At 39.9% G+C, this 27,809-nt stretch overlaps 1 protein-coding gene across 2 annotated transcripts; it reads left to right on the top strand.

Annotated features, from left to right (window-relative positions):
• Positions 1-159: 159 nt before the first annotated feature.
• mrc2 (mannose receptor, C-type 2) lies at positions 160-26,832 on the top strand. Of its 2 annotated transcripts, none has more exons than XM_085156944.1 (29): positions 160-796; positions 5,932-6,324; positions 8,947-9,120; positions 9,251-9,415; positions 10,608-10,721; positions 10,989-11,132; positions 11,222-11,413; positions 13,377-13,531; positions 13,679-13,783; positions 17,253-17,368; positions 17,458-17,606; positions 19,465-19,682; positions 20,089-20,231; positions 20,325-20,421; positions 20,507-20,636; positions 20,740-20,772; positions 20,883-21,049; positions 21,295-21,463; positions 21,550-21,692; positions 21,875-21,983; positions 22,080-22,246; positions 22,324-22,432; positions 22,522-22,760; positions 22,862-23,024; positions 23,147-23,296; positions 23,551-23,664; positions 24,014-24,193; positions 24,340-24,363; positions 24,464-26,832. In XM_085156944.1, the coding sequence occupies exons 1-29, from the start codon at positions 670-672 to the stop codon at positions 24,682-24,684; spliced, it is 4,410 nt and encodes a 1,469-aa protein (XP_085013070.1). In that variant the 5' UTR covers positions 160-669; the 3' UTR covers positions 24,685-26,832. The 2 variants fall into 2 exon arrangements, with proteins under 2 accessions (XP_085013070.1, XP_085013071.1); XM_085156945.1 differs by having other exon boundaries at positions 161-796; positions 24,467-26,832.
• Positions 26,833-27,809: the final 977 nt, after the last annotated feature.

Below are 27,809 nucleotides of genomic sequence, written 5' to 3'. Positions count from 1 at the left end.
TGGGTTTTTTTAACAGGGTTTTCAAAACATAAAATTGAAAACCCAGATTATTATTTATACATTTTTATTAGAACTACTTTGCAGTCAAAAACACTGAATATGTGTATAATTTCTTATTACTTTTTAAAAAAAAATTATTGTTTTTAGATTACAAAGACAGTACATTGCCCAATAACTGATTTCAGTTATTATGCGATGCATTGTTTATCAGGTTGTGCACAATAACTGAGTTCAGTTATTGTGCAATGTTGGGGAAACCTGTAGTCAGCTGAGAATGAAGAAGTAACTCGGGTAAGTGACGAAACGTTTCTCCCATTGGAAACGCTACGTCCAGATGAACAGAATCAACCTTTTGGGATTTACTTACCTGGCTGATTAAGACATTACATTATAGAAGTACAACTCGACGTCCTGTATGACACGCTCGGACCTCATTTTGGGAACCATATCAACACCGTCACACACTCTCAGTGTTGACTCTGCTCCATTCATTTCACTCTCCTCTGACTGAAAGGCAGACGGAGCTCTAGCGGTCAGACTCGCCACCACCAGCTCTGCATCCTCCGTCCTCGGAGTCAAACAGTCGGGCCGTGGGTTGCTCCGACGTTACTTTTTTTCTCCACATTTGGGTGTTTTTTGCAGCTTGTGCTGGCGTGTGTGGCTTCGAGCATGCAAAGCAAGCGCAGTTACCGAAACAAGGAATCGGGGGCAACATGGACAAATCGGCAACTTATACTTTACAAATGCACTTTATATTTATTCATCTTTAGTCTGGAACTGAAGAAAAGCGTAACGGGTGAGCATAAAACAGCTCTTGCTTGATTTCATTCATGTAAAGTCGAGAAAAAGCAGGAAGACAGTGACCATATTGTGCATGCATTTGTTTTGGTAAAGACTTCCACGCGGAAAATACATTAAAAGCTTCGCATTGTGGCTTTAGTGCTTTGGTATGCCACGAACCAAAAAGGCCAAGCAGTGAGTGGAACCAGATGTGGAGAAAAACTGGGGGAGGAGGAAAGAGGCTACAGGCTTAGTGTCTGTATAGTGATTCTTATTTATGCGTAAAGTTCATCAGAAAACACAGAGAAAGGCACCTTTTTGAGAGGCCTGTTTGATCTATTTTGGTAACGGATGGGAATCTTTAGACTGCTTTGTAAAATTGACGTGGAGAGGCGCTTCATTTGGCACCCTGCGGGCAGATGTGACCTTTGCATCCTGTTACAGGCTGCAATTAACACATTCAGTCCGGCCCTACATAACTGTTAGGTCTGCACATCACCTAAAAACCCACATATTCTCCAAAGATTAGAAAAGAGGTCGATAGCATCATTGTTTGCTTTTAAACGCCTGGCTTTAAATCAGATTTGCTTAATTTCTCTCAATTTCATGCTTGTCATCTAAAAGTTTGTCAGACTTACTAGGCTTAACTTGACTATTCTGCTTCATTTTGTATGAATGATTAAATACTGTGCACAAGCAGCTACCACAAAGAAATTCAATAAGTTAGGCAATGCATTCTGACCAATCTTCGTTTAATATTTTCCATGTGATTAAATTGCTTCTTATGCTGTTTAACTCTTTGTAGTTTGAGGATGTCAGTCTGCACACAAATCCATGACAAAATGTGAAATAGGCCTGAAAAAGCCTTTTGTGTGTGCGTTTGTGTTTTTCTTTTCCCTTTGAATTTGTGATCAATATAGTTCAATATGCAGTATATTTTGTGTTGAGGAACACAAAAGAACTTCAGAACACGAGTCAGTATATTGAAGGTCGTGGTTAGTTCATGAGCTGGATTATGCCATATAAATATCTTTTTTTGTTAGTTTCGAACTGACTTGCACCTCTCTGCCATTGTCAAGGTGTTTTAGACCAAATTGATGAGATGTGAAAAGATTATGATAGTTTACTGATTTTAAAAGATGACATGCTGCCTCCTGATGTCCTGCTTTTTGAGTGATTTTGCAATTCATAGCCACTGGATTTACCCCTAAAATATATTTGGTCTAAAATAGGCCAGCATTTTGTAATTAGTTTTAAATCTTTCATTGGATGTTGTTTGATTTTTAGTAGATGCTCATGGAAAACAAATGATGGGTTTAAAAGGGATTAACATATGTTTGGTTTTTTTTTGTGTGTGTGTTTTTTTGTTCTTTTTATATAAGTGGCAGAAAATAGCATGGCATGCCATTTCAGAATAAGTTTGACATCCATTATCAGTATTGATGTAGCATCCTCCAGCGCTAAGCTCTCACACCAAGCTTCCATTAAATTTATTTTAAAAATGTTTTAAAAAAGTATCACAGTTAACAGCAGAAATAGAGCCGGCTTGTTTCTCACTTGATTTAACAGCTAAACCTACACTGTGATAAACTGTTATCACCATTACAAGTGTGGGAGTGATGGAAAGTTTCAATGGTGTGCACTTATTCTCACTCTGGTTTCTAAATTTGATCTGCACTTTCCCAGAGGTTCCAGTTCGCTCTGTTTCAGAGTGTGGCTGCAAAATGCAAATAGACCCCTTCTCCTCAGATGAGGTAAAAGCCCATCCACAGTCAGGGTTGCTTCAAACGCCAGACCACCATAAAACGCCAATGAAACTAAAGCAGCCAGCTGGAATTTCCTGTCTGTTTGTTGGTTGCCGTTTTACCACACTGACCAGTTAAAGATCTGCTTTTTTGTTTTATCTCGTACATCTATCAAAATAAGTTTATTTGGGGAAAATACAGTGATTTAGATCTTAGAGATAACTTTAAAAATACAAATGACAGGGAAATGAACAATCCACCTGGTTTTAATTGTCAGGCAGCAAGAATCATTCACATTCAATATAGTGTAATGTTGAGAAATTTGTTGAACAATGTTTCGAGCCAAGACTTGCTACTGACTTGTTGCCCGTATATCTAAGTATTATTCTCCAGTCTGTTCCAACAGATGACTGCATTCAAGAATCTGAGGTTCTGGGAATATCTGGCTTTCCTGGCATTTGTTGCTAGTTGTTCTTGGCCATGTGTTTCAGCCTGTGTCTTCGGTAGGAAACCATTTTCGGCTTTGAAAAAGGGGGTGACAGGGCAAAGAAAAGGATGAGATCACAGCAGGAGAGTTGTTGTGGCTTAGCTTTCACAGGGCTCAATGGCTTAAAGTTAATCTGGAATTCTGCACTCTCTCTGATTGCCCGGGAGTTTTTCTCACATCAAACATTCAGTCGTGTCGCCTCCAGGCTGGAATTAAAACTGCGAGTCTGCTTCTTGATGTCTGGAACTTCAGCTTCAGGTTGTCTAATGGTTCAAAAGCTTATGAGAGGAGAGTCTCATCCTGTCACTGTATTAATGTTAAGCATATATTCACACACTGAAATTCATTCAGTGCAGTGTAATCCAGATGTTGACTGGCACGGTACTGTGTGAAACTCTTCCCACGGGCACTCTTCTGCTTAAAGCGCTTCAATATTATTATTATTATTATTATTATTATTATTATTATTATTATTATTATTATTATTATTATATAACTCCTATTGTTAAAGGCTCAGAATAGCATCAAAGTGATTTACTTCAGTTTATCCCTCAGCCTGTTAACAAGTCAGCACTCAAGCTACTCAAGCTACTCAAGTGTTCACCCAACTTTTTATTTACAGTGAGACATGTAACTAAATCCTGAAAAAGACCGGAGCATAACCTCTTTGAGGCACACATCACTCAGTAATTGCAAAGCAGGAATGATTTACTGTTTAGAGCTGAGAACAAGTCAACGATAGAATATTTTATATGAGCTGGAAAGAATTCTTAGTGAGTCATTTTTAAGCAAAAATCCTTGCATTTCACTGGTTTTACTCCAGATGGTAGATTTCTAACTTCTAGGCAAAGCAGCACAGTTAAAAAAAAAAAAAACAGAATCAGAAGATTAAATAAGTTAGAAGCTGCTAATTATAAAATTAAATGCTTTGGTTTGTGGCTGAAGGAAATACTGAAGAGACAGAAGACACTGGTCACAGAAAAGTTAGAAGTATATTTACGTTTGCCAGGCAGTGCAATAATAGAGTGAGTAGAAATACAGACACATGGAAAGATAGTTTTGCCTCAGAAGCAAACCAAGTTTTTTTTTTACTTGGATGATGAAGTATAAGCTCCCACTTGCGTTTACCTTGAAAAGAAGTAAAAGCAAATGGCTTTTGTGCCCCATTCAGGCAAATTACTGCCTCTGATCTAATTCTTCTCATCATTAGAAAAGTGAGCTTATAGCAAATAAGCCTATTGTCTTGCTGTTGCTGTATGAGTGGTTGCTATAACTTAAGAGCAGGTTGGCCTCATATCTGATTACATTGTACTTCAAACTGAACTGCTCTGCCACTGAGCTTTGGCCATTTATTTTGCAATCAGAGCGTATATTGCTTCTGAGAAACACAGCCACAGAGGCTGAGAGCCTGTAGAGGGGCGTGTTGACTCCTTCAGATTATAGGGATGTGTTTTTTATGGCACTCATTATGAGTCTTCATTGTTTCTCCATCCATAAAATCAGAACGGGAGGTTTGTAGTGTTTTAGCTGAGCAATGGTTTGTCTAAGGTATCTGTATAGAAAGAAAAATCTGAACCCTTGACCCCTTGACAGTGAAATAGTGATGACTTTTGACTTGAACTATTCTGAGTTGTCCCATTAAAGGATTATTTTTCGGATAGTCCCTGTAATTGATTTGAGTTCAGTAAAGTCAGAGAATCAATAGATGAATGGATTCATTATTACTGGTAGGACATGGTGGGCCGACACCTTTCTTTGACACTTCATGTTGCCATTACCACAGTGCCCAGGGATTTTTCCATTTCTTACCCTTCTTCCTGGTCTCTTTCACGAGCCTGCTGAGTAGGAATGCTGAGGGTCTTGCTTTCGTCCCTCAATCGCTAAACCCAAAACCACAGAGAACATATTTCTGTTTATTTTGGAAATATTTGTTCTGAAATACTTTTAATTTTAGGTCAGTTTTATGCTTCTGACTTGCCTGTTTTTGTCTGTCCTGATTTCTTGGTTTGTTCTAAAAAAGAAAAGAAAAGGCAGACTTAAAATAAACCACAAACATTTTCTGAAACAGGGTGCTGGGTTTTGTTACAGAAAATCTTTGTCATTGAAGCTTGCATCCAACCACACAGGATGTGTTCTTTTTTTAAATAGCTTTAGTTTTATGGTAATTTTTTATTTTACTTGGGGTAATGGTAATATGTGAATACTGTAAGGCTCTGTGCAGCAACACCAGTCTGCAGGCATCCGCAGCTTCTCAGAGAATCATTATAAAAGGGCTATAATACCAATATAGACATCAGACTGCAGAGTTGAGAAATCTGCAGAGCAAAAACAACTACTCTTTTCATACCCGAGGAAAATGAATTTGGTTAAGGTAATCAAAACTTGTTATCACTCACTTGAGCCAAGTCACTTTACAGTTATCTAATGATAAAGAAACCCTTTATATTTATCTAACCCCAAACTCCTGTTCCCTTTGCAAAATAGATACCCCCACCTTTAGTGAACAACATGAGAACTCCATGTTAAAGCATGGGAATGGTGTAAATTCTTGAAACCTGAAGGATGGAGAAATGATTCAACCTCTATCACTAGCCTTGAATTAAAGACATTCACAGCCATTTTTTAACAGTTTATTGCAGGTCATTTTTGCAATTCCCCCCTTCCTAGGACTCTAATATAACTTTTATGAAGGATTTTAGGGTCACTTTAGGATTATTAGCAGATTAATTCCACTGCAGTGTGTCACACTGGGACATCAGAGTCCACAACTTGCACTAGTTCTACGCTGCAGTGAATCCATTATTGAAGATATTGATCCTGCCTCTGACCTCTGCTGCTCCAGCAGTTGCTAACAAGATATTGTTTTTATCAAAAGCTAGATTGAGTGCTAATGTTGTTTCTATCTCTGTCTTTGCACAGCGCCTGCCAAGTCTGATGATTTTGCTTTCTACCTTGAGGGCGAGGGCAAGTGCCTGGGGGTGCAGGATCGCTCCCTTGTCCTGTCAGCCGCTTGTGAGGAACCCAACCAGCGCTGGAAATGGGTGACTCGGAGGCGGCTGTTCAATTTGGGCTCCTCCTCGTGCCTGGGTGTGATCGCTAATAACGGCAGCTTGAAGTTGGATAAATTTCCTTTAGGAGTATTCACCTGTGATTACGAACCCCCCAAAATACGCTGGAGCTGGAACTGTGGCCAAGTGCTGGACAACTTCAACAGCTATTTACTATCAGATCTACCCTGGAATCTGACAGTAGGCCGTTCCAAATGGACTCTACACGGTGGGCTGCAAGATCTGTGCTCCAAAACAAATGAGGGTAGGTGTAATTGTTATCAAAACAGTTCAAATTTGCAGTATTTATCTAATTGGTAGATAGTCTTTATCTGTGTTTGTGCCAATACATCTGTCACTCTGAAATAACTTTGTTTTTAAAACTAGCATTCCGATAAAACTAAAATAGAATTAATGAAAGATTAAAAAACAATTGAAAACACACACGAGCCCGTTCTTTTGCATTAATTAGTCATATAATGTTTTCTGATTTTAATAAAAGCCACAAATAGTTAATTAATTTAACACACCTATACTAATTAATTTCTAGTTGGTTGAGCCTCTTTTGCCTAAATGACCTAAAGCAAATGATTCCAGTAGCTCAGTTCTGTGAAGTAATCAGGAGGAATTCTAAATCATTCATCCTTCAGCTCAATTTAAGAATGCCTGGTGGGAACTCTTCTCCTCAGGTTATTCTACTGTATTTTGTATCGGATTGTGTGCTGAGGAGCTCCTCCAAAAGACAGTTTCTTTGTGTTTTTATAAGTATTTTTTGTTGTTATTCTGATTTTTAGGTATTTATCCTCCTGCATTACACAACTTCTCCTGAGTTTCGGCAGTTTCCAGAAATGTTGTTAAAATGCTATGAAAATAATTAAACCCTTGTTGAAAATCAAAAATTCTTAATTGTAAGTCTTCTTATATCTGATATGTTCATTTCAGAGTGTTTTTAAAGTAGCTCTAATATTCATGTTATAAGCCAATGCATGCCATATATTTACTCCAAACTGCAGTAAGCTGTTAGCGTTCAAATAATTTATTCCTTTTGCACAATAACAATAAAATGGTTTATTATCTAATAAGATTGTTCAAAGGCAGCTTAGATGAAGATTTAGTTTGAGGGTTCAAAAATGTTGAAGACTGAGTGTTTTAGGAATCCAGCATGATTAAGAAACACACTGAGAAAAACATTAATGAGTGTGTTTACGATGTGTCTGTGCCAAGAATGCTGTATTATGTTGGTATTTCCCATTTTCTGTGTTAGTATTAGTCTACTTTGATTGCTGGAAATGAAGAGTATAAATTGAAGAGGAATGCACAGTTGTTACCCTTCTGCACGGCTGCGTCATAGCATGACATAAGCTGTGGATGAATTAAATGTTGCAAAGGCACATTCTTTCCTACGGCCTTTGCAAAATCCCACAAAATGTTACAAAGGGCTGCAACTGCAACAGGCAGCACTTTGAGAAACCCTTAAAATCACAAGTTCGCTTCTTCTTGCTCTCGCATAGAGATGAATATATAATTCAAAATCATGTAAGCTTCACAAAAATACAATATGAACTCAGAGATATTATCCTTTAAAAATGTAGATTGGATTGAATGTTTGTAATTATAGACTCACCTGTATGACTACATAACATCATATGAGGTCAGTGTATGATCACACTGCGTGAGGTCATCATTCTCTGCGTGTTTTCTGCGTCTGTGTGGCAGATAGACTTACTGCTGTGGATGCCACAGCTGTATCCGATCAAATGGATTTGAAAACATGTTGCTTTTAGGGAATGCTAGAGGACTGGCTGCCAGCCGGAAATCCAAGGAAAAACATTGTGTGTTGTGTGTGTAAACTCCGGTAAACACACACAAGTTGTTCTTGACCTAAAGTATATTTGTATTTCATATATTTAGTTTTCTATCTAGATTAAATCTGACCATTGTGGTTGGTACCCAAGCCCCATTTCCACTTTAAGTTCCATTCTTACCATTATCAAATGTCACAGTTGTTCTTTAACAAAATTTTACAGCTAGAGTCGGTCAGCCATATAAATCTGTAGTTAACATGCTGTGCTCAGCTGCAGTTAACACAAAAAAGAAAAGTCACCCTTTTATATTTTTCTCCCCTTTTCCTTTTTTTGTGGCATGCAAACTGGGAGGATTGACATTTTTAACTTTCAAGCGGCAATCTTTACAACTTCCTTTGTGAAGTCTGCTTGCGCATGGAGAGGAATGCCTCTGATATTAGTCAGCCGAGCATCGGCTCCTCTGCAGCCAAAGAGCCGGTCAATGCTAAAGGCAGAGAAGAAAGTCAGGGAGGGAGCTTCAGAAATCTTTCCTCTCTCATTTAACATGTCTGCCTCACTTTCCATTGGCTTGACTTGTTTTGGTAGCACCGCAGATCCAGCCTCTCCCTCTCACACTCCCTCGCTTTCACCCTGTTTTTCACACTGTACTATACTTGTGGAATGTGGAGGCTAAAATGGCGAGTTTAGGATGAAGAAAAAAAGTAGAAATCAGACATAATTTCTTGTTAATGTATAATTTAAGATTTTGCTTTGGAATATAATTAGTTGGGGCTAATCGTTTCTAATATCATAGGAATTTCTGAACTCTTTTTGCTTGATGTTCATGATAAAAGACACTTGGCTTTCTGGAAACCCCGCCTGTTTACTCTTCCTTCCGCTGACCACTATTTGACTTTACTGTCTTGACTGTAAGCTCATCCTCTGTTTTTTACCCTGAGTTTGATTATAAAAGCTGCTGAGAAAACATATAAAGTATTTGAGTTCAGAAAAGTTCACAAGCATAGCTCCAGAAGAAAACAAACACAGACTTTCTCTGCTGCTCCGTGCAGGATTTTAAAGTCTCTCTTGTGTTTACTCTGCAGAGATCTATACAATTCAGGGGAACTCTAATGGTCGCCCCTGCTACCTGCCCTTCCTTTATGATGGCCAGTGGTTCCACGCTTGTACCAGCACTGGCCGTGAAGATGGCCATCTTTGGTGTGCAACCACCTATGACTATGGCAAAGACGAGCTTTGGGGATTCTGTCCTGTCAAGAGTAAGTTATAGTCTTATATGTTGATGTTACAAGATACTGTAGTCTTACATTTATATTTCTCAGTCCTCAACATTAAAGTGATTCTTTCACTCTCCTCTAATTTTTTTTGTTAATTTCTTTGCCCTGTCAGGTAATGGCTGTGAAACTTTCTGGGATATTGACCCGGTCACAGACAGCTGTTACCAGTTTAACTTCCAGGCAACCCTATCATGGAGCGAGGCTCGGATCAGTTGCCAGCAGCAGGGGGCAGACCTGCTAAGCATCACCAAGCTGCATGAGCAGACCTACATTAATGGTAATGTGCAGAGGTTCACTGCTCTTTGAAATATGCTTTATTCTTGGTTCTTTAACGCAAGTTATATAAAGTGAAACCCTATCTTCACAGTTCTATGCCATTACATTTTTATGCTGTTATTCACAACATAACAACTGATCACAGTGGAAAAGTAAAATCTATTAGAATTTGGGTTTTCTGGGAGATTCTGGGTGTTCCTTGCACTTCTGTTAGATGTGCTTTCACCTTCTCAACTCCACAATCAGTGACTATAAAAACTTTACAGTTCTGGTGACATAATATTTTAGCAAAAAGTCTACTACGTTGGCAGGTATTTATATTTCTGACTGTGGACAGATATTATTAACAGTATATTGTCACATTCATTCAAAATGGTCACAAATTTTATTTATATATTTACAACAAAAACTCACAAATGTGCAAATTTGGATGTTCTCCTCATTTGTGCGTGTATTCTCTCTGGGTACGCCAGCATCCTCCCACAGCTCAAAGAAGTGCACATCAGGGTAACCAGTGACCTTAAATGTGTCATACTATAGCTGTGAATGTGAATGGTTGTTTATCTTTCGATGTTAGCCCTGTGATAGATTGGCCACTTGTCCAGGGTGTACCCCATTTTTCGCCCAGGGACAGCTAGGATTGGTTCCAACCCAACTGAGACTTTTTACTGGATAAGTTGATGGATGGATGGATGGATGGATGGATGGATGGATGGATGGATGGATGGATGGATGGATGGATGGGTGGATGGAAGGATGGATGGATGGATGGATGGATGGATGGGTGGATGGAAGGATGGATGGATGGATGGATGGATGGATGGATGGACAAAAACAGGCTTTGCTTTGTGTAGTGACCATAAAAATAAAAGCAATATGCAGATGTGCCTGGTGTGATCCCACTGGACTCAGTACCTCAGGCTGTGTAACATATTGGCAAACAGAATATTTGGTTTGCAGATTCACTCTGCCAACAGGAATATTGAATTTTGGGGGTGATGTGACTGTCCTGCCAATATTAGGCTACACTTAGACTGTTGTTACATAACTATTGTGTAATCTGCCTGGTGCAGTGGTGATTGTTGAAGTCACAGCTAATCTGACAGAGTTGAGTAACTTTTTACTTTCACATAGCAAAACCATTTTTATTTATCTTTTTTACTTATTTTAAGAAGATGTTGTCACTGTTTTAGGTTTACTCACTGGTTACAGTGCTGCTTTGTGGATTGGCCTCAATGACCTGGACGTCAGTGGAGGCTGGCAGTGGGCCGACTCCTCACCACTCAAGTATCTCAACTGGGAGCAAGGTTGGCCTGTAAAAACAATTCAAGCTTTTCTGTCTTTTTAAAGCTTGAAGTGTCTGTGATCTTTCTTTTTTTGAATGTTTACTTCCTGCAGATGGCTGAGAAAAAATGCATGCTTGTTTTTAGTTCAGTTCTCAGTTCAAACACCTGCTTGGCAGCTATCTGGTGTAACCACAGTATTTGAGCCTGTTGAGCCTGAGAGTATTTTGGGATTAACACCCTGGAAATCAGTGATTTTCTGAAGAGTTTGTCTCTCTTACTCATCTTCAGAACAGCCAAATCATGCTGAAGAGAAGAACTGTGCTGTAATAAGAACCGAGTCATCAGGTCGTTGGCAAAACCGCGATTGTTCAGTTGCTCTTCCGTATGTCTGCAAGAAAAGACCCAACGCCACCCTTGACCCCTTCACCACTGGTTAGTTTTTTTATGTTTCTTAATGCAAACAGTAATACCACACTGAAAAAGTCCAACTTTGATGGGTTTTTATCTCTCTGGTTACACAGATTCGTGGGCAGATGATGAGAAATATGAGTGTGAAGTGGGCTGGCAGGCCTTCCAGGCTGGTTGCTATAAGCTTACTTCAGAGAAAACTGACTGGAATACAGCTCAGAAAACGTGCCAGAAAATGGAGGCCAACCTGGTTAGCGTCCACACTCTACCTGAGCTGGAGTTCATCATACGTGACCTGAAGAAAGGTGTGTTTCTTAGCGCGTCCATGCTCACAGGTGTACACACGGGTGCTCACACACACAAACTACACCCTTTTTGGCTCCTACCTCAAAGCACACTGTGCGCTGTCGATCTTACGTGCTGCACAATAATGTTTAATATTTAGTATTTACTGTCATATTCCCATATATCATTGTGATGTTGTTTATTCTATTACTCTCGTTTTCTTCTGCTTGTTTTCTTTTTTCTTTCTCAACAGGTGATCCAGGTGATCGATATATGTTTTTTTTTTCTCCTTATTCTGTTGGTTTTTATTTTTTGCTCTTCTCCCCCGTCCCTCTTCTCAACTGTTTTTCTTTCCCTCTTTCTTTCTCCCTTGTCTTTCCCCCAGTCAAGTCTGTCCCGTATTCAGCAAGTGAAAATAAAATAAACAATAAAAGGTGAATCAAATGGACCATTTCGGCAAAGCTGGGATGGTCAATTTGGTAAAGTAAATCCGTTGGGCATCTTTCTTCGCCTTTAGACAATAATTCTGATGGCAAAAGAGCCAAACGGGACAGGCAAAAAAAAAAAAAAAAGTGTGTTTCTTAGTGGGGGTTTTTTTTGTTGTTGTTTTTTATAGTACTGTACTATTCCCTCTCAAAGTCAGAAATGAATCAAAGTTAATATTTTTCTTGATGTTACCACACTTTTGTTCATCAAATGTTTCTCAAATAGGTTTCAGCTTTAACTGGACATCTATGTAATGCAGATTCCTAGTGCCTCTGCAGCAGACTTCCTACAAATAACCAAGTTGAAGGAATAAAACCTTTGTTTTCAGACATAATGTAGACACAGGATTTTTGCCCAATAATGAGAGTTTACATAACTGATGTTAAAGCCCAGTAGATTCACAAAAAAAATCCTCAAAATTTAACAGAAATGTCTGAAATTTTGTTTTGTTTTAAATACAGGGGAGAGAACCTGCTGGTATTTTAGCAGTGATTATGGTGTGAATTTTAAAAGAGAATTTCATTTTAAAAGCTTGATTATTTACTCTAATATACCATGTTAAAAATAAAGTAAATAGATAGAAACCAAATACTGTTTTACAATTTCCCTGCTGTGAATCCAGTTACTCTTTAAAATGTCTTATATGATGAAAAACTTTAAAATTCTGCTTATAATGCAGTTATATATTAATATCATTGGATATAATCATTTAATCAGCAAAATTGATCAGTTTGGAGACAAATTTAGAGAGGCACGGCTGAGATGGTTTGGACATGTGCAGAGTCGATATGTTGAGCAGAGGATGCTGAACAATGCTGCACACAGGAGGAAAACACGAAGACAGCAGAGAAGGTTCATGAGTGCAGTGAAGGAGGACATCCAGAGGGTTGGTGTAACAGAACAGAGTGCTAGGAATAGTGTGAGTTGGAGGCAGATCCCTGTGGTGACCCCTAATGGGAGCAGCAAAAAGAAGATCAAGTTAGTGTTTCTTGTTTTACTGCCATGTGCTGAAAACCTTAAAGTTTGGAGCTATTAAAAAGAAAGCAGTTGAAGCCTTTATGAAACAGTCATGTTGCTGCAGAACAGTAATCCTCTTTTAAGACATTCTGCACATCATAAATCTGCATCACAGTTTTGAACGTTAACAAATGTGGCAGTGGTGATCCAGCATACACTGCTGAAACCAGTACTGATAGATTTCATTGCTTGAAAAGTTCTAAAATTGTCCCTAACTTGATTTTAAAAAGATTGCAGCAACCCTCTATATGCCTCCAATCTTCATGATTAAATAAAGAGGAAACCAGACAGTTCTCTCCTTCCTTCTCACATTCTTTCCTGAGCTTGAAAACAGCACACAAGGTGTGGAATCGTATTTTTAGTCATGAAACGGCTCCAACGAATTACCAGACCTAATGGAAAATGTCACAGTTGGAACTTAAGCCTATTTCTTTTGTCCATAATCATCTTTTTAACCCAACAGTCTGTTTTTTGTTTTAGACACTGAGCAATTGTGGATAGGGCTCCATGACACTGACATGCAAATGGACTTCCAATGGACTGATCACACTCCTGTTATCTTCACCTACTGGCATCCCTTTGAACCCAATAACTTCCGCAACACCCAGGAAGATTGCGTCTCCATGTGGGGACCTGTGAGTGATCCCTTCTGCACCCTCACATTAACCAGGGGGCCATAAGAATGCCACAGTAACAGACCCTGACTATCAGCCAGACTCCATTTGTATATATTTACCAGCTGTTTTCTCTCTTTCTGTTCGTGTCTTGCCAATGATGTGCAGGAGGGCCGCTGGGATGACAGCCCTTGTAATCTGACCCTGCCCTCCATCTGCAAGAAACCAGGAACAAAGAGTGATGGGAAGCCACAGCACCAACAGTGTAAAAAGGTATGACTCCTTTCTTCTCTCTATACTTAATTTTCTCCTTGACATTTACTGTTTATGCTTTAGATTACTGGTAATTGTTTCATTCCTACTATAGACACAGACTTTTTTCTTTCTATATTTCCCTCTCTTTTACCATAAATAATGTATTCAGAGCTATTCAGCATAGAATTCTAGCTGCTGACAGGATAATTATTATTCTGAATATTTCACCCATTCCTTCACCTTTGGCCTCTTTTCCATGTGCTCCCCTCCATCTCTCACTTTTCAACGCCACTCCACTGCCCCCAGACTGTAACTGGAATATAAATCATAATTTAACTTGGAAAGTAACAAGGTGCACCACAGAGACTGAGCCCTGCGCACATACACTATTCTCTCGGACCAAAAAAACCTCTAAATAAATTAAAATAATTATGTTTCTTTGTTTCAACATGTGTGTACAGCACATACAAAAAAAAAAAGATGTGGCATCTGTGCATCTGTCCGGATTATACAGCTCATAATTCTCTCCACACAAGACTTTACACCACTCGTACCTGACCATCGCTGGAAACATTCACTGTCCAAGTACTACATTTACGGGCCTTTTGACTAATGTTTCACACAGCGGATCACTGTAGCGAGAAAAGAAATTACAGCTCATATCTGTGCATCTTTATGCCCTTCAGCAGTGTTTTCAGCTATATATTTTTCCCAAGTACTGATTTATGATGTAAATGATCTCAAGTTGAGGGTCGTGTTGCTTCTCAGCTGTTACATTCAGCAAAGCTCTGCATATGGACGGACCATTTGTTTGGTGTAATGAATCCTTGCCTCCCTGTCCCTGGGGACCAAGGCATCATGGGTGGTAATGTGACAGGGGTCATTTGGCATGGCCTGTGCTGCAGGGTCTTGCAGCCGTGCGGTTTGTCTCGAGCAGATGAGCTCACTTCACGCAACATGTGAAACAACAATGACAGAAAGCCCACTGACTGCTTCAGCAATATTGCGCTGCTTGATCCTGAAGCCATTTACCCCATCTAGTGCTGGGTTCATTTCTCAAAAAATGTAATAGATACTGCTGTGCTGTCGTTTCACCTACTCACTGAAGCAGTAACTTTCTGTGATAGCTGTTGTTTTCCTGCTTTTTTGGCTTCTAGTTGTACTATTTTAATTATCTGGATAATTCACTTGCTTCAAGACGGTGACTTTAATAACTTAAAGAAGTCCAGTCACCTTCCTTTCCACCTCCTACGACTACAATGACCTGTTTGACTGAGAACCCACACAGACACTTGCTTCATGTGTAAATAATCAGGGAGGAAATACATCAGATTTGATGCCACAGGCAGGATGGGCAATACAACTGGAACTGCTTATGGTCCTTCAACCAGGCTGTGTTGAAAGGAGGTCCTAAAATAATTGAAAACTGAACTTGGTGTTTCCCCACTTCCCCACATGTCCTTCCTGTATGGAATTACAGCAAACAGCAAAATGAAAAGGTGTCTTTACAATGTGATCCCAGACACTTTTCCATGTCACATAGCTCCCTCAGGCCTGTGAGATGGACTTGAGAACCGACCTCTGATGGCCAAGTGTGTCTGAGCTCACATTTGATCTGGATTGTTTCAACTCAGTACATTCATAGTTAGCTAACTGCCTCAACAATAGTGCTTACTATTTCAGTCATCTGTGTCTTTCACCTTTAGAGAGCCACTGTTCCTCATACTAATATACTCAAACTAACAGATTCGCCTGCAAGCCATACATTAGCAAGCTAAAAATATTACCCCTCTCCAAAGCTTCCCTCAGCTGCTTTAAAAAAGCTTTGGCTTGTTTTTCAGCTGTCAAGCCCACATCATTATTGTTTTAACTTACTTTCACTGCTACCATAGTGCTTTTTTCTGGAAAGAAAAATGCTCGGAAAAGCAATTTCATGCTAGCTTCTCAGTATAAAAGAGACACATTAAGGAACTTGTTGATGAAATGAAGGGAAGGCAAGTTATAGTTGTTGTTGGGGGGTTTTTCTTAGCTATATATGTGCTTTGTTACAGCATCAAAGGGACTTATCCCAATGTGTTCCATTGTTTGTGTCCATGTTTTGTGTGAGTAAGTGTACTGGGAATAGTGTACTTCCATCTACAGAACATCAGCATACCATTTGTTGTCAAATGATGGATGGCATATGGGTGATTGTTTATGCTTCTATATAATTTACATATAAAAACACTGCAGACTAGCAGAAATAAATCATTTATGTAGCGTTCTGGAAATTTAACATCAGTCAGCACGGGTTGTTTAATGTTTTGAATGTAACACAAGCAAAGGGTGGTTAGCAAAGGGTTTTGGGGAGGTGTGAGTTTCAGGAAATAATGCTTCTTATGCAGCTGAAATCTTTGGGGTTTCTGCCTAGATGGCAAATGTGGTTGTGCAAAAGGCCTAGGGTTGGGTTTATTCACACAGTGCTGTATATAACCTGTCTCTCTCTATCGTTCTCATGCAAAATCTCATCTGCATGAGATTTTGTGTGGGTGCACGTGCGGGTGCACGGGTATGTTGGTATGGGTATATATATATTTGTAGGTTGTGTATCCTTTGAGGTGTTAATGGGGTTATTGAAAATGTGTATATGTGCGTATGTGTATATACGTATGTATGGATAGATAGAAACATATATGTATATATATAAAAATAATAATAATAATAATAAAAAAAAATGCACATGACATATAATGTAATTGCAAGGAGGTATTTCTGTAGTCTATTGATTACTAGATAGTGGAAAAGGGGTGGGATTAAATAAGCTTATGCTTCTTCCTGCTCCTTTTTGAACATGAAAGTTATTTGTAGTTGTGGTTGCTCGTTTTCTTTTTGTTTTGCTTTGCTTATTTGTCTCTTTTAATTCTATGTTGTTGTACTTTTTTAACATGTTCAAAATAAAGATTCAATCAATCAATCAAAAATCTCATCCCTTCTACATGTTGGCTGCACTCTGTGTCTGTACACGACCACAGCTACAGTACATGAGGTGGCAGGAGGGACAGAGTCCAGGGAAAGTTCCAAATGGAAAATTATCAGCTTTCTGTTTTTACATGCACTAATTTGTGTTTTGTGAAAAATATCATTCAAATGCTTTGCATTGAAACATACTATATGCTGTATTTTTCCTACAAAAAAGTACAGCGTGGTGGGTCTTGCATGATTTTACATAGTTCGTCTAACTCTTTCTGGTGAAACACGATGAATTTAAACTGCATAACTCAGTGGTCATGATTCTGAGAGAAAACATTTTCCAAAAATAAGTATGATTGTCTCCGTGTGTGCTTTGATGCACTTTGACGTTCACACTTTAAACTAGAACATTTGAAGAATTGCCCAACCTTTGTAGATGCTTGCTTTCTTTGACTGGTATATTTATTTTGTAAGGCTTTGTTTTTTTTTGGTTTTATAAGTCTCCACATCCTGTTAAATTCCTCTCCTTTCTTCTTAGGGCTGGAAGTGGCACAGTCCTGCTTGTTACTGGGTGGGAGAAGAAATGCTCACCTTTGATGGAGCCAGAAAGTTCTGCGAGGACCAAGGAGCCACACTTATTACTATCACTAACAGGTAAATACTGCACTGACAGGGAAGCGATTTTACCCTGCGCCGATTACAAGTCAGTCCTAGCTCCCTAAAACACCTCGTCGCTTTTAAAGGTTTGAGCAAGCCTTCGCCAGCAGCCTGGTGTTCGGGCGCACTGGAGATTCCTTTTGGATTGGTCTTCGTAACAAGGGAAACCACGGTGCTTTCCAGTGGATTACCAATGATGAAGTGTCCTACACCCACTGGAATCGAGACCAGCCAGGTGGGTCACACTTCAGATTTAAATTAGCAGAATGGCATGTACAGTATGACCTGATATTGTACTGCTGGTAACTGTACTGTTGTTACAACAATTGCAGAGCAACTTTAAATCAGTTATTATTGATATACTGTAAACCACTGACAATTTTAAACAATCTTCAAAAAAAATCCTTTAGCACCATACATCCAGTGAACAAGTTTTTGCCAGTAAATAAGAGTTTTTCTTTTCTTTCATCTGATAATATACAAGTAAATATAATATAATGGAATCCACCTGCTAGCTGGGGCTCTTTCTGCGGGGAGTTTCCATGGATTTTCTTGTACTTGCTTGGGTTATCTCCAAGTGCTCCGGCTTCCTCCAGCAGTCCAAAGACATGCATGCAAGGTTAATTGGTTATTCTACAGTGACAGTACGTGTGACCGTTAGCATGAAAGGTTGTCTGTCTCTCTGTGATAGCATTGCTACAGACTGTCCAGGATGTGCTTGCCTTTGATAGTTGGGATAGGGCTGTATTATCACTAAACTACTTACCTCAGCCAATTAGTTTAAGGATTTAACTGATTAATTAACTCTGCTTTATTTTCTTCATATATTTGCTATATTATTTTTAAATTATTATATTTGGGGGGGGGGTCTTGTTTTGTTATAATAATAAGAATAAAATACAGCTGTGTTCAGAAAATTTACATACACTCCTCACAGTCATGAATGTTATGACAATTTGGGCCTTTTTATGTTTTGTTTTGTTTTTTGCAATTCTTTTTCCAGGTGATTGAAAAAACAAGTATTGGTTGTACAGTTTGGTTTTACTTTTATTTGTGTCCAATTCTTGTTTTTTAAGGTAATTAAGGTACAATCATTCCACCCTGGAGTTTTTACCTGTTTGATTGACTACAATTAACAGAAAAGAGAAAACAAAATGAAAAGAAGAACATGCAAAAGTTTCTCGTTTTCTTTTTTGTTGCTGGCTGCATTATGCTTACATAATAGCAGATCATTTACAGTGGCCCCAAAATAAAAGTAGGTTAGTGAAGACTCTTAATCAAAATGAATTCTGTTTCAGAGCCAATTTGTGATTTAACATGCAAAGAAGAAAACAGATTGGTCCCAGGTGTTTTATTCTTTTGCCAAAATACAGATTTAGAACAACATTTAGAGGCATTTACTTCTTAGGCAGTCTTGATTAACAGACAATCTGCGTGTCTTGGAAAATAATCAGCAGCAGTTGCAATTAGCCTGAAGGGTGCTTTTGTGCTACTTTTAATTTAATGTTTTAAAGTTGGACTACTTCTTGGGAAACTTTTAATGAGTGTTTAGTCAATTAACAACCATCAGAGCAGCAGAGAAGGAAATTCTGTCAGTAAAATATTGACCATTGTGGAGTTTAGATCTACAATGGAAACAATTTCTAAATCAAACAGATGCGCACTTGTCATTAATGGATGTAAAGATGTAAACTGTCTGAACTTTACTCAGTTTAAAACAGATGCTTGTGCTCTTTGAAGCGTTCTCTGCACTTTTCCTTTGCACAGTATATGCCTGCACCATAGTTCTGCCTGACTTTTCTTCCTGATTAAAAGAGAGCTTGAAATTTCTATGTGCAGCATTCTATCACTTCCCATCAGCAAATATGTCATCCTTATGGATGAACCATAAGGGAGGTGAGTAATAGAGCAACAAGTTATTTTAATGTGTCTTGTCTGTACTGAGAAAGGTTAAATACAAGATTCAACAGCCATAATTGCCCAGTGAGTAATGCATAATCACATTTTTCCCTTTAGATCATTTCCACACATCTCCACAGTGCAGCCTCTTTTCCTCTCCACTCACCTACGTATCGCCCTTGTATCTATTTCAGCCAACGTTAGTAGCGGCTGTGTTTCTATGGCGACGGACACAGAAGCAGGTCTGTGGGATGTGAGGGAGTGTGCATCATCAAAGGCCAAATTCATCTGCCGTCAGAACCAGAACACGTCTGTGAGCCCCGAACTCCCCGTCCCTCAGCCCACCCCGAGCCTCAGCGGGTCCTGTCCCAGCGGCTGGAAGAGCAACAGCAACCTACGCTACTGTTACAAGGTTCATCCCAGAAGTCAAAATTAAAGTTTTATTAGAAAAGAAAAGAAAAGAATTATACTTCTTTTATAACAAAGTGGTGTGGTGCTCATACTTGTGCAGGTATGGAGTTAGTTATATCTTGGTGCCAGATGGCATCTATGGGTGGCATCTGCCAATGACTGGTGAATTTTTTGCAGCAGACCCTCCCATTGGTTCCAAATTGGGTTGCACAATTTTGTGTTGCCATGCTGGCACCAGGTTTTTTTTGTTTTTTGTTTTGTTTTTGCGTTTCAGTAGAAAGAAATGAATTTTTACTTATGGAAATTTTAATCTGCCACTTGTAACAGAAATAATTCTTTCAGCAATCAAGAAGATTTGAAGAAGAGAATTAATTAAACTGAATGACATCTTCATCATCTCTGTTCAGGTGTTTCATTTTGCCCAGCTGGAGCAGAAGTTAACTTGGATGCGGGCTCATAATTTCTGCAGGAAACACGGAGCCAACCTGCTGAGCATCAGTGGCCCTGAGGAGGAGCAGTTTGTTTTGCAGATCCTACATGAGGCTTTTGGGTGTGTGTGTGGATTGTTGTTTAGATGATATGCCACACTGATGATGGTATGGATAGTGGTGGTGAGGCTGATGGCGATGATGTGTCCCCACAGGGAGTCAGAGGAACATGAGCAGCACTGGTTCTGGATTGGACTGAATCGCAGGAACCCCATGGACAATGGAAGCTGGAAGTGGAGTGATGGACTAGCTGTGAGTTATGATAACAAGCAGCCTACATGTCAAGTGATGAAAAATACTTCAAATGCAATCTGTTTAATCCTTGCTTGTGTCTCAGTTAACATACCAGAACTTTGGTCGGTACTACTACAACATACGCCAGTGTGCTGCGGCAGACTTGGGTAGTATGACTTGGCTGGCCATGCACTGTGACTCTGAGTTAGACTGGATCTGCAAGATCCCTAGAGGTAAAACAGCCGTGGACTTTAAGCATAAATCGTGTGTTGGATCAATACATATTGTCAAAACATATTCTTGTTGGTCGTCACAACTTTTTTCTTGTATTTTTAGGTAGTGTTGAAAAGGTACCAGAAATCACTGAAGGTCTGTCTTATTTTCATAGCTTTCTTTTTATCACCTTTGTTTTTATTTTAAAAACTTCCTTCTACGTGTCAACGTTTGTTTATGTTTTTTAATTTCCTGGCTCCATTCAGGCACCAGTTCACCCGAATGGATTGGCTTCCGGGAGGCTGAGTATAAGTTTTTTGACCACCGTAGCACCTGGAACCAAGCCCAGAGGATTTGCTCCTGGTTTGATTCGTCATTGGCCTCGGTTCACTCAGCAGAGGAGCAGACATTCCTGGCCAACACTTTACGCAAGGCACGGTGCTCGTCATCATTTACAGGAACTAATTTAGTCCAAAAAATGAAATTAATTGCCATTGTCTTGGCAAGCAAGTAAAGTCCAGCTTCATCATTACAGAATCTAACCATTACACTGTATATAACTACAGTTATTTATATAATTATACATTTACAGTGATACTGTGGTATAAATCTGTAGTACTCTTTTTCAGACCTCTTATGCCTAGACACACTTTTTCACAGTTTGTGTCCCACCTTCAGATGTCTAAGGTGGAAGGTGATCTCTGGTGGCTGGGACTTCACACCTATGAAAATGACGGCCGCTTCCGATGGTCTGATCACTCGGTGTTAAATTATGTGGGCTGGGCCCTTGGCAGGCCGCTACCACTCAGCAGAGATCGGAAATGCATCTGCATGTCAGCCAACAAAGGTAAGAGCAGCTGGAAAGAGATATACTGAGAAGCTCATTTAAATCCAGAGTATTTCCATTAGCGTGTCTTTCTCAAACCCAAACAGAGGACTGGGCTGATCAAAAGTGCCACTCTGACCTGCCTTACATCTGTAAGAGAGTGAATGTCACAGGGACCGCTCCACCAACACCACCATCCCCTCATCCACCATCAGGGTGTCATGATGGATGGTCTTCCTTTCAGCATAAGGTAGAGCTAAAAGTGTAACAGTATAACGCATTATGGTCATTTGTACGAAGGATGACTCAAATAAATTTTGCATGCAGCCAGTAAAGTACAAGAACTACAATAACAACAGAGCACATGCTGTATTTCAGGCATCCTTATGCAACTTGACTACAGTAAAACAGCGATATTGTCTGCTTGTGTAGTGTTTCAGAGTATTTGATCAGTCAAACCGAGTCACATGGTCCGCAGCCAAGCTAAACTGTGAGAGTCAGGGAGGTGTCCTGGCAGTGATATCCAATCATTTGCAGCAAGGTAATTAAAGGAGAATACAAATGGCATACAGTCAAAACCTGGGGGTGGATGAGGTGTGTCATCAGACTGTCGTGCAACTTGTTCTCTTCCTCACAGCTTTTGTCACCACTTTGCTGAAGAACGCCAGCGCTGAACTTTGGGTGGGTCTGACTTCAGACTCTAAAGCAAATTTCAAATGGGCCAAAGCTGGCCTGCTCAGCTACACAAATTGGGCACCTGGCGAGCCTCTCGACAACAGCGGACCACACCAGAACAAGACGCCGGTACTCACATTACTTTTTATGTCATGGCTTTGTCATCAGTCTGTTCCTCTTCTAAATATTTCACTGTCACCCTTCAGGGAAACTGTGTGGTGATGTATCATGAAAACTGGCAGAAGAAAACAGGCATGTGGGCTTCTCGAGCATGTGAGATGGAAAGTCATGGCTTCATCTGTCAAAGACAACAAGGTCTGATAATCACTTATTACTATGACAGTGTAATTAAGAAGTGCTATAATAAGAATTACATGTTAGTTAACTATCATATCTGACTTCAGACAAAGGTCTCCCTCCGGCTCTGGCCCTCATTCCTGCCTCCCTGTCTAAGCCCGTGGAGCTGGGGGGGGTGACGTATCGAGTAGTGAAAAAACGCCTGGATTGGACTGGTGCTCTGCACCTCTGTGAATCTTTGAATGGGACTCTTGCCAGGGTGAAGGATCCGTTCCAGCAAAGTTACCTCACACTGCTTATAAACAGCTTGCGCCAGCCAGCCTGGATTGGGCTTTACAACTATGGAGTAAGCCGATTATAATTAAAAATACAAATATCAGTTGAAAAGCTTTTTATCAGTGTGAGAGAAACTGCAGTGAAATTTTTATTTTTATTTTTCTGGTTCAGGGAAGGAGCTTTACCTGGCTGAATAATGAAGATGTCATATATTCAGACTGGAATGATGGACAGCCTAGTCTGATGGCTGGATGTGGTCACATGACCACCACAGGGCAATGGACTGTGACTCCCTGTGATTCGAGACTGGATGCTGCTATCTGTCAAATGAGTGGTATGTGTGTATCAACAACCAAATATAGGACTGCATTAAAAAGAATGCTAATAACAATTTAGTAGGACTGAATATTCTCTGACAACATTTTGACTTACATTCAAATGTTTTGTTTTTGCCAGATGAGCCTGTGATTCATCAGTGGATCTACCCTGGCATGTGCCCTCAGTCTCTGGGAGAGTGGGCTTGGGTCCCTTTCAGAAACCACTGTTACGCCTTCAATTTGCAGCTGCTTAGACTGCAGGATGATGCACATAGATCCTGCAAAAAAAGTATGGAAGCATCACAGAAACCACACGTCTCCACTAGCTTTATTGTACAGCTTGTACAGCTTATAACACTAAATTGAAAACCAATTAAATACAAAAGCCCTGTCCTTGTCCACGGCAAACATGATTGACAAAATACATCAATACTACTAAATTTAGCAACGTTGTCATTCGGCCTGGGGCAGAACTGTTCTGTCTCCCTAGTAATCAATTCTGTTTGGTTCCATCTCTGTTTCTTTCTTTTTTGTCTCTTCTAGTCGGAGCAGAACTTCTCTCTATCATGGATGAGACAGAGAATGGATTTGTATGGGAGCACATCCAGAGTTATGCAGAACAGGCACATGGAGCTTGGCTGGGTGTCAGCGTGAAAGGTCCAACATTATTGCCTCAGCCTGTCTCTTCTATGTTGCTCTATAGCAGCAGATTTAAAGTCCACGCTGACAGACTTAAAACTACTTATGGAAGGGAAATACTTGCAGTTTATCTTTTGTGATTCAGTTTATTCAGTATAATTATTAAATGCAAGCAAGTCTCCTTATTCCAGAAAGTTCATTTACTATCTTATTATTAGTCAGAGTGAAGTGCTATAAAACATATTTGGTGAGATAGTGAGAAGATCGAATTTTTAAGCAAGAGTGTGTTTTTCTTTTATGCAAAACTAAAGACAAAGTCCTTGAAAACTGCCCTCTGAATATGTTTATGCTCATCCTCCTACCACAGGTAGAGGTCTAGTGTGGTCTGAGGGCACAGAGATGCTGTATACCAACTGGGAGGGACATGATGTCGTTTCTTCTGTGCTCTCCATCAACTCCTGCTTCTGGATCCAGAGCAACACTGGTCAGTGGAAGCCAGGCTCCTGTAGAAATCGCACACACGGAGTCATCTGCAAACGGCCTCGCAGTAAGCACAAAGAAGTTAATTGAACTGTCATGTTAAGCAGCATTTGCCAGTCATTATTATGTTTCTTAGTAATTTGCTAAGGGAAATGCCTAAATTATGATGCAGATTCTTAGCACACTACTGATTGTTCAATATTCCATCCGCAGGTGCTGAAATCTTAACTTCAGACGGTAAGTTTTGTTCACAACTGCTAAGTTATTCAGCTCATTTGAAGCCAGAATTGCGTGCGCTTATCCAGATTTCCATCTCTCCTTCTCAATCTCTACCCAGTAGATAGCCACCGCCTGCCCACGCTGATTGTTGTTATGGTAGCGGGTCTGGTGCTTGTGGTGCTGATTGTTGGCGTGATCTACTTCTACCGACACCGAACTGTTGGATCGCGGGGCTCTTATGAAGGGGCCCGCTACAGCCGCACCAACTCCAACAGTGCAGAACAGGCCGAGAAGAATATCTTGGTGTCTGACATGGAGTTGAATGAGCAGCCAGAGTAGCCCGAGCCGCCCTGGACTGACGGACCAACCCGGGACTGAACCCGACCTGACACAGTAGAAGCTGATTTCAAAGTGCTGAATACACGTTGTGGCATGTATCTGTTTTTGCTGCCACTTTTGAAACCAAAAAAAACGAGAAAAAAACGAAACAATAAAAGATTTTTAAAGTGCTGAAAGGCTGTGTGGAGCGCAGCAGATGTTTATTTTTTAAATTGAAACCCTGTCTTCAAAATCTTGTTTTGCCAAAATCTAACAGTTTAAGTGATTTTTCCCTTCACAAATCAGATACCTCCATCTGCACAGCTCTTTCCTAAAAAGAATTCAAGAAGGCCATAATGGATCAGATGGGAATAATTTGTCCCAGCTGGAAATATTCACCATAAAACCAGTTTTACGCAAAAACTCTTTGCTGCCTTCCCTGGTGCCAAAGTCAGGGTTTTTTTTCACATTGTATATTTTCTTCCTATTTTGATTGACAAAAGAAAATTTCACAGCTACGGATCAGTTTCAACAACATTTTTCTGTCATCTGAATATCTGCAGTCTTGTTCGGGATCAAAGTCATTTTTCTGATTTGCTTTTTGTTTTTTTTACTTTCATTTTTTTTTTGCCACGTCAGTATTAACCTGAACTTGAACTTGTTTTTTGTTGGTACTTGTGTACATGTGTCTTTCCCACTGACTTTTCAGTATCTGTGCAGCTGCAGAGAAGTGTAACTCATAATGCATGTGTGGTTTTGTGAGCCTGCCTCCCTCCTCTTTCCTGATGTGACACGTCGGCACCAGCTGTCAGGCGAGCAGAGGAGGAGGAAGAAGTCTAAATGTGAATGTGTGGAAGGTGAAAGGGACCAGTGACCTCAAACCGTCTGAGGGCATACACTATAATTGTGCACATAAGTAGAAGTTTGTATTGAAAGCCGGTCTTTAAATAGACTGCATTGTCTTTTTGTTGGTATAGCAGGTCTGAAGGTTGTCATCAAATGATCAGACTTTGAGCTTCCATGACTTTATGATCTACATTTCCACACTTTCTTCCATTGTCGTGATCTGATTCGGTCTTACTTGTTGCCACTTGCCTTTAGTCATTCTCCTTAAGGCTCAGTAACTGCTCCCAACTTGTTTGTTTTGGCTTCTCACGCTGCCATATGGAGCTGATTCAGCATTTTTAAGGGCAGTAGTTTCTTTGTATGCAAAGCAGTTGCAAGTTGATATTTTCCTGATTAATCATTTTAATGACCCTTTATTCACTTTTCCCATTCTATGTTATATCTGTCTGTCTCTTCTCTTTTTGTCTTTTTAATGATGCCGGTTTGACTTACATAAAACCCTTAAAAGACGTTTGGAAGCATACCCCTCTTTTATGGGATGCTGGCCACTTAAACTTCGAATTCTCCTGCAACAGAAAACATCAGTTGCAAATATGAGAGCCAAAAAAAATGTCTAAAAACCAAATTTAGTCGTTTTAAGTTTTCACATTTGCCTCATCAAATATTTTCCTTGCCTTTTGAGTGCATTTCTGTCTTCCTGTTTAGAGGAATGCTTTGGAGCCATTTCAGTCTGAGGCTTTTGGTGTTTCACTGAAGCTGTTATGGAAAAAAAAAAAGAAGAAGAAAAAATCACAGCCCTTTTTGCTCTGTGAGTCGGACTAAGATTGAGGGGGAAGGGAGAAGGATAGGGAGTAAGTAGAAGTGTGTGTTTTAGTGTGTGCGCAGTCTCCAGCTGTGGAATGTTGAGTCGGCAAGAAGAGCTCAGTGGCACGTCTGGAACCAATCAGCGAAGGAGGGCTTTGGGACATGAAGGTCAGAAAAAAAACAGAAAAAAAAATAAGTAAAGAAAAGGGGGAAAAGGAGGAGGAGTGGAAGGAGGAGCTAGAGATGAAGGTAGAGAAAAAGGAATGTTAAAGGTGCAGGGGTTTAGTCCGGGCGTACTCTGTCCTCTGCTGGTGGATTGCTGTAAAGGTTTACCTTCATGCGCAGTAGATGTGAACCTACTGAGGTGATGATGTAAAAGTGAGATAAGCATCGGCGTGATCCCCAGTGTCTGTGATGCAGGTTGGCTCATGTCCCTGTGAAGATACCTGAAGCACCTGATAATTTGTAAGTTTTTGTGTCATTTTTATATGAAATGAATAAAAGTCTATGTTCTGAAAACTTTTGTTTTCACGTGAATTATCATTAATTCCAAAACAAACTCTTTTGTCACTGGGAACCAGTTATCTGTCAAGGCCAAGCGCTGAATTAGTCCCACTCTTTTGCAGCGAGCAGGGAGGTGGATTCAACCATCAATGTGGAAAATGTGGGCTGCAGTGTTGATGTTTTTCACAAGAGGGCACACCTCACCTGCTGTATGAGACCTCTGCTGCTGAATGTTGTTATCTGACTCCCACACTTGTCTGTAACTGGTTATTGTGTTTCTGACATAACTACTTCTTACACTTTCCTCATTCTTTTAATAGATCAGCTGTTCTGTGCGACTTAGGAGTTTATGTCTGATATGCCGCTGCTACTGCTGGGAATTACTACATTCAGTTTAGTTGTGTCTAGTCCAATTAGAGATTGAAAATTATTCTGGAAAAACCAGACCACTTTATTAGGAACACCTGTTCAATTTTTTTGTTAAGTCATTAGCCAATAGCACGATTGAGTTACTCAACTCAAATAATGAAGGCAATCTGCTGAAGTTCAGTCTCAGCATCAGATTGAAAAACAAAGGTGATTGATGTGAGTTTAATGATGCCAGAGGAAAATGGCCCTACTATTTATAGCTGATAGGAAGGCAACAGTAACTCAAAATAACCTCGTTTACACCTAAACTATGCAGAAGAGCATCTCTGAATGCACAGTAAGTGGAGCCTTGAAGCAGATGAGCAGCAACAGCAGAAGACTACAACCGGTTCCACTTCTGTCACAGGAAACTGAGGCTACATTTCACACAGGCTCACCAAAATTGGACAATAGAAGGTAGGTCAGAATTTGGCAATAATGTAACCATGTCATTACCCTGCCTTGTATGAGCTGTTCAGGCTCTGCTGGTGGTTGTTTAATGGTACAGTGAATGTTTTTCTTGGCACACTTTATGGTCCTTAGTACCAAATGAGAATCATTTAAATGCCACATCCTACCTGAGT

This window comes from Neolamprologus multifasciatus, chromosome 4, assembly GCF_963576455.1.
Source record: "Neolamprologus multifasciatus chromosome 4, fNeoMul1.2, whole genome shotgun sequence".
In the NCBI taxonomy this organism is placed as follows: Eukaryota; Metazoa; Chordata; class Actinopteri; order Cichliformes; family Cichlidae; genus Neolamprologus; species Neolamprologus multifasciatus.
Note: the sequence above shows the minus strand (reverse complement) of the source record. Positions and strands in the feature narration are given on the sequence as shown.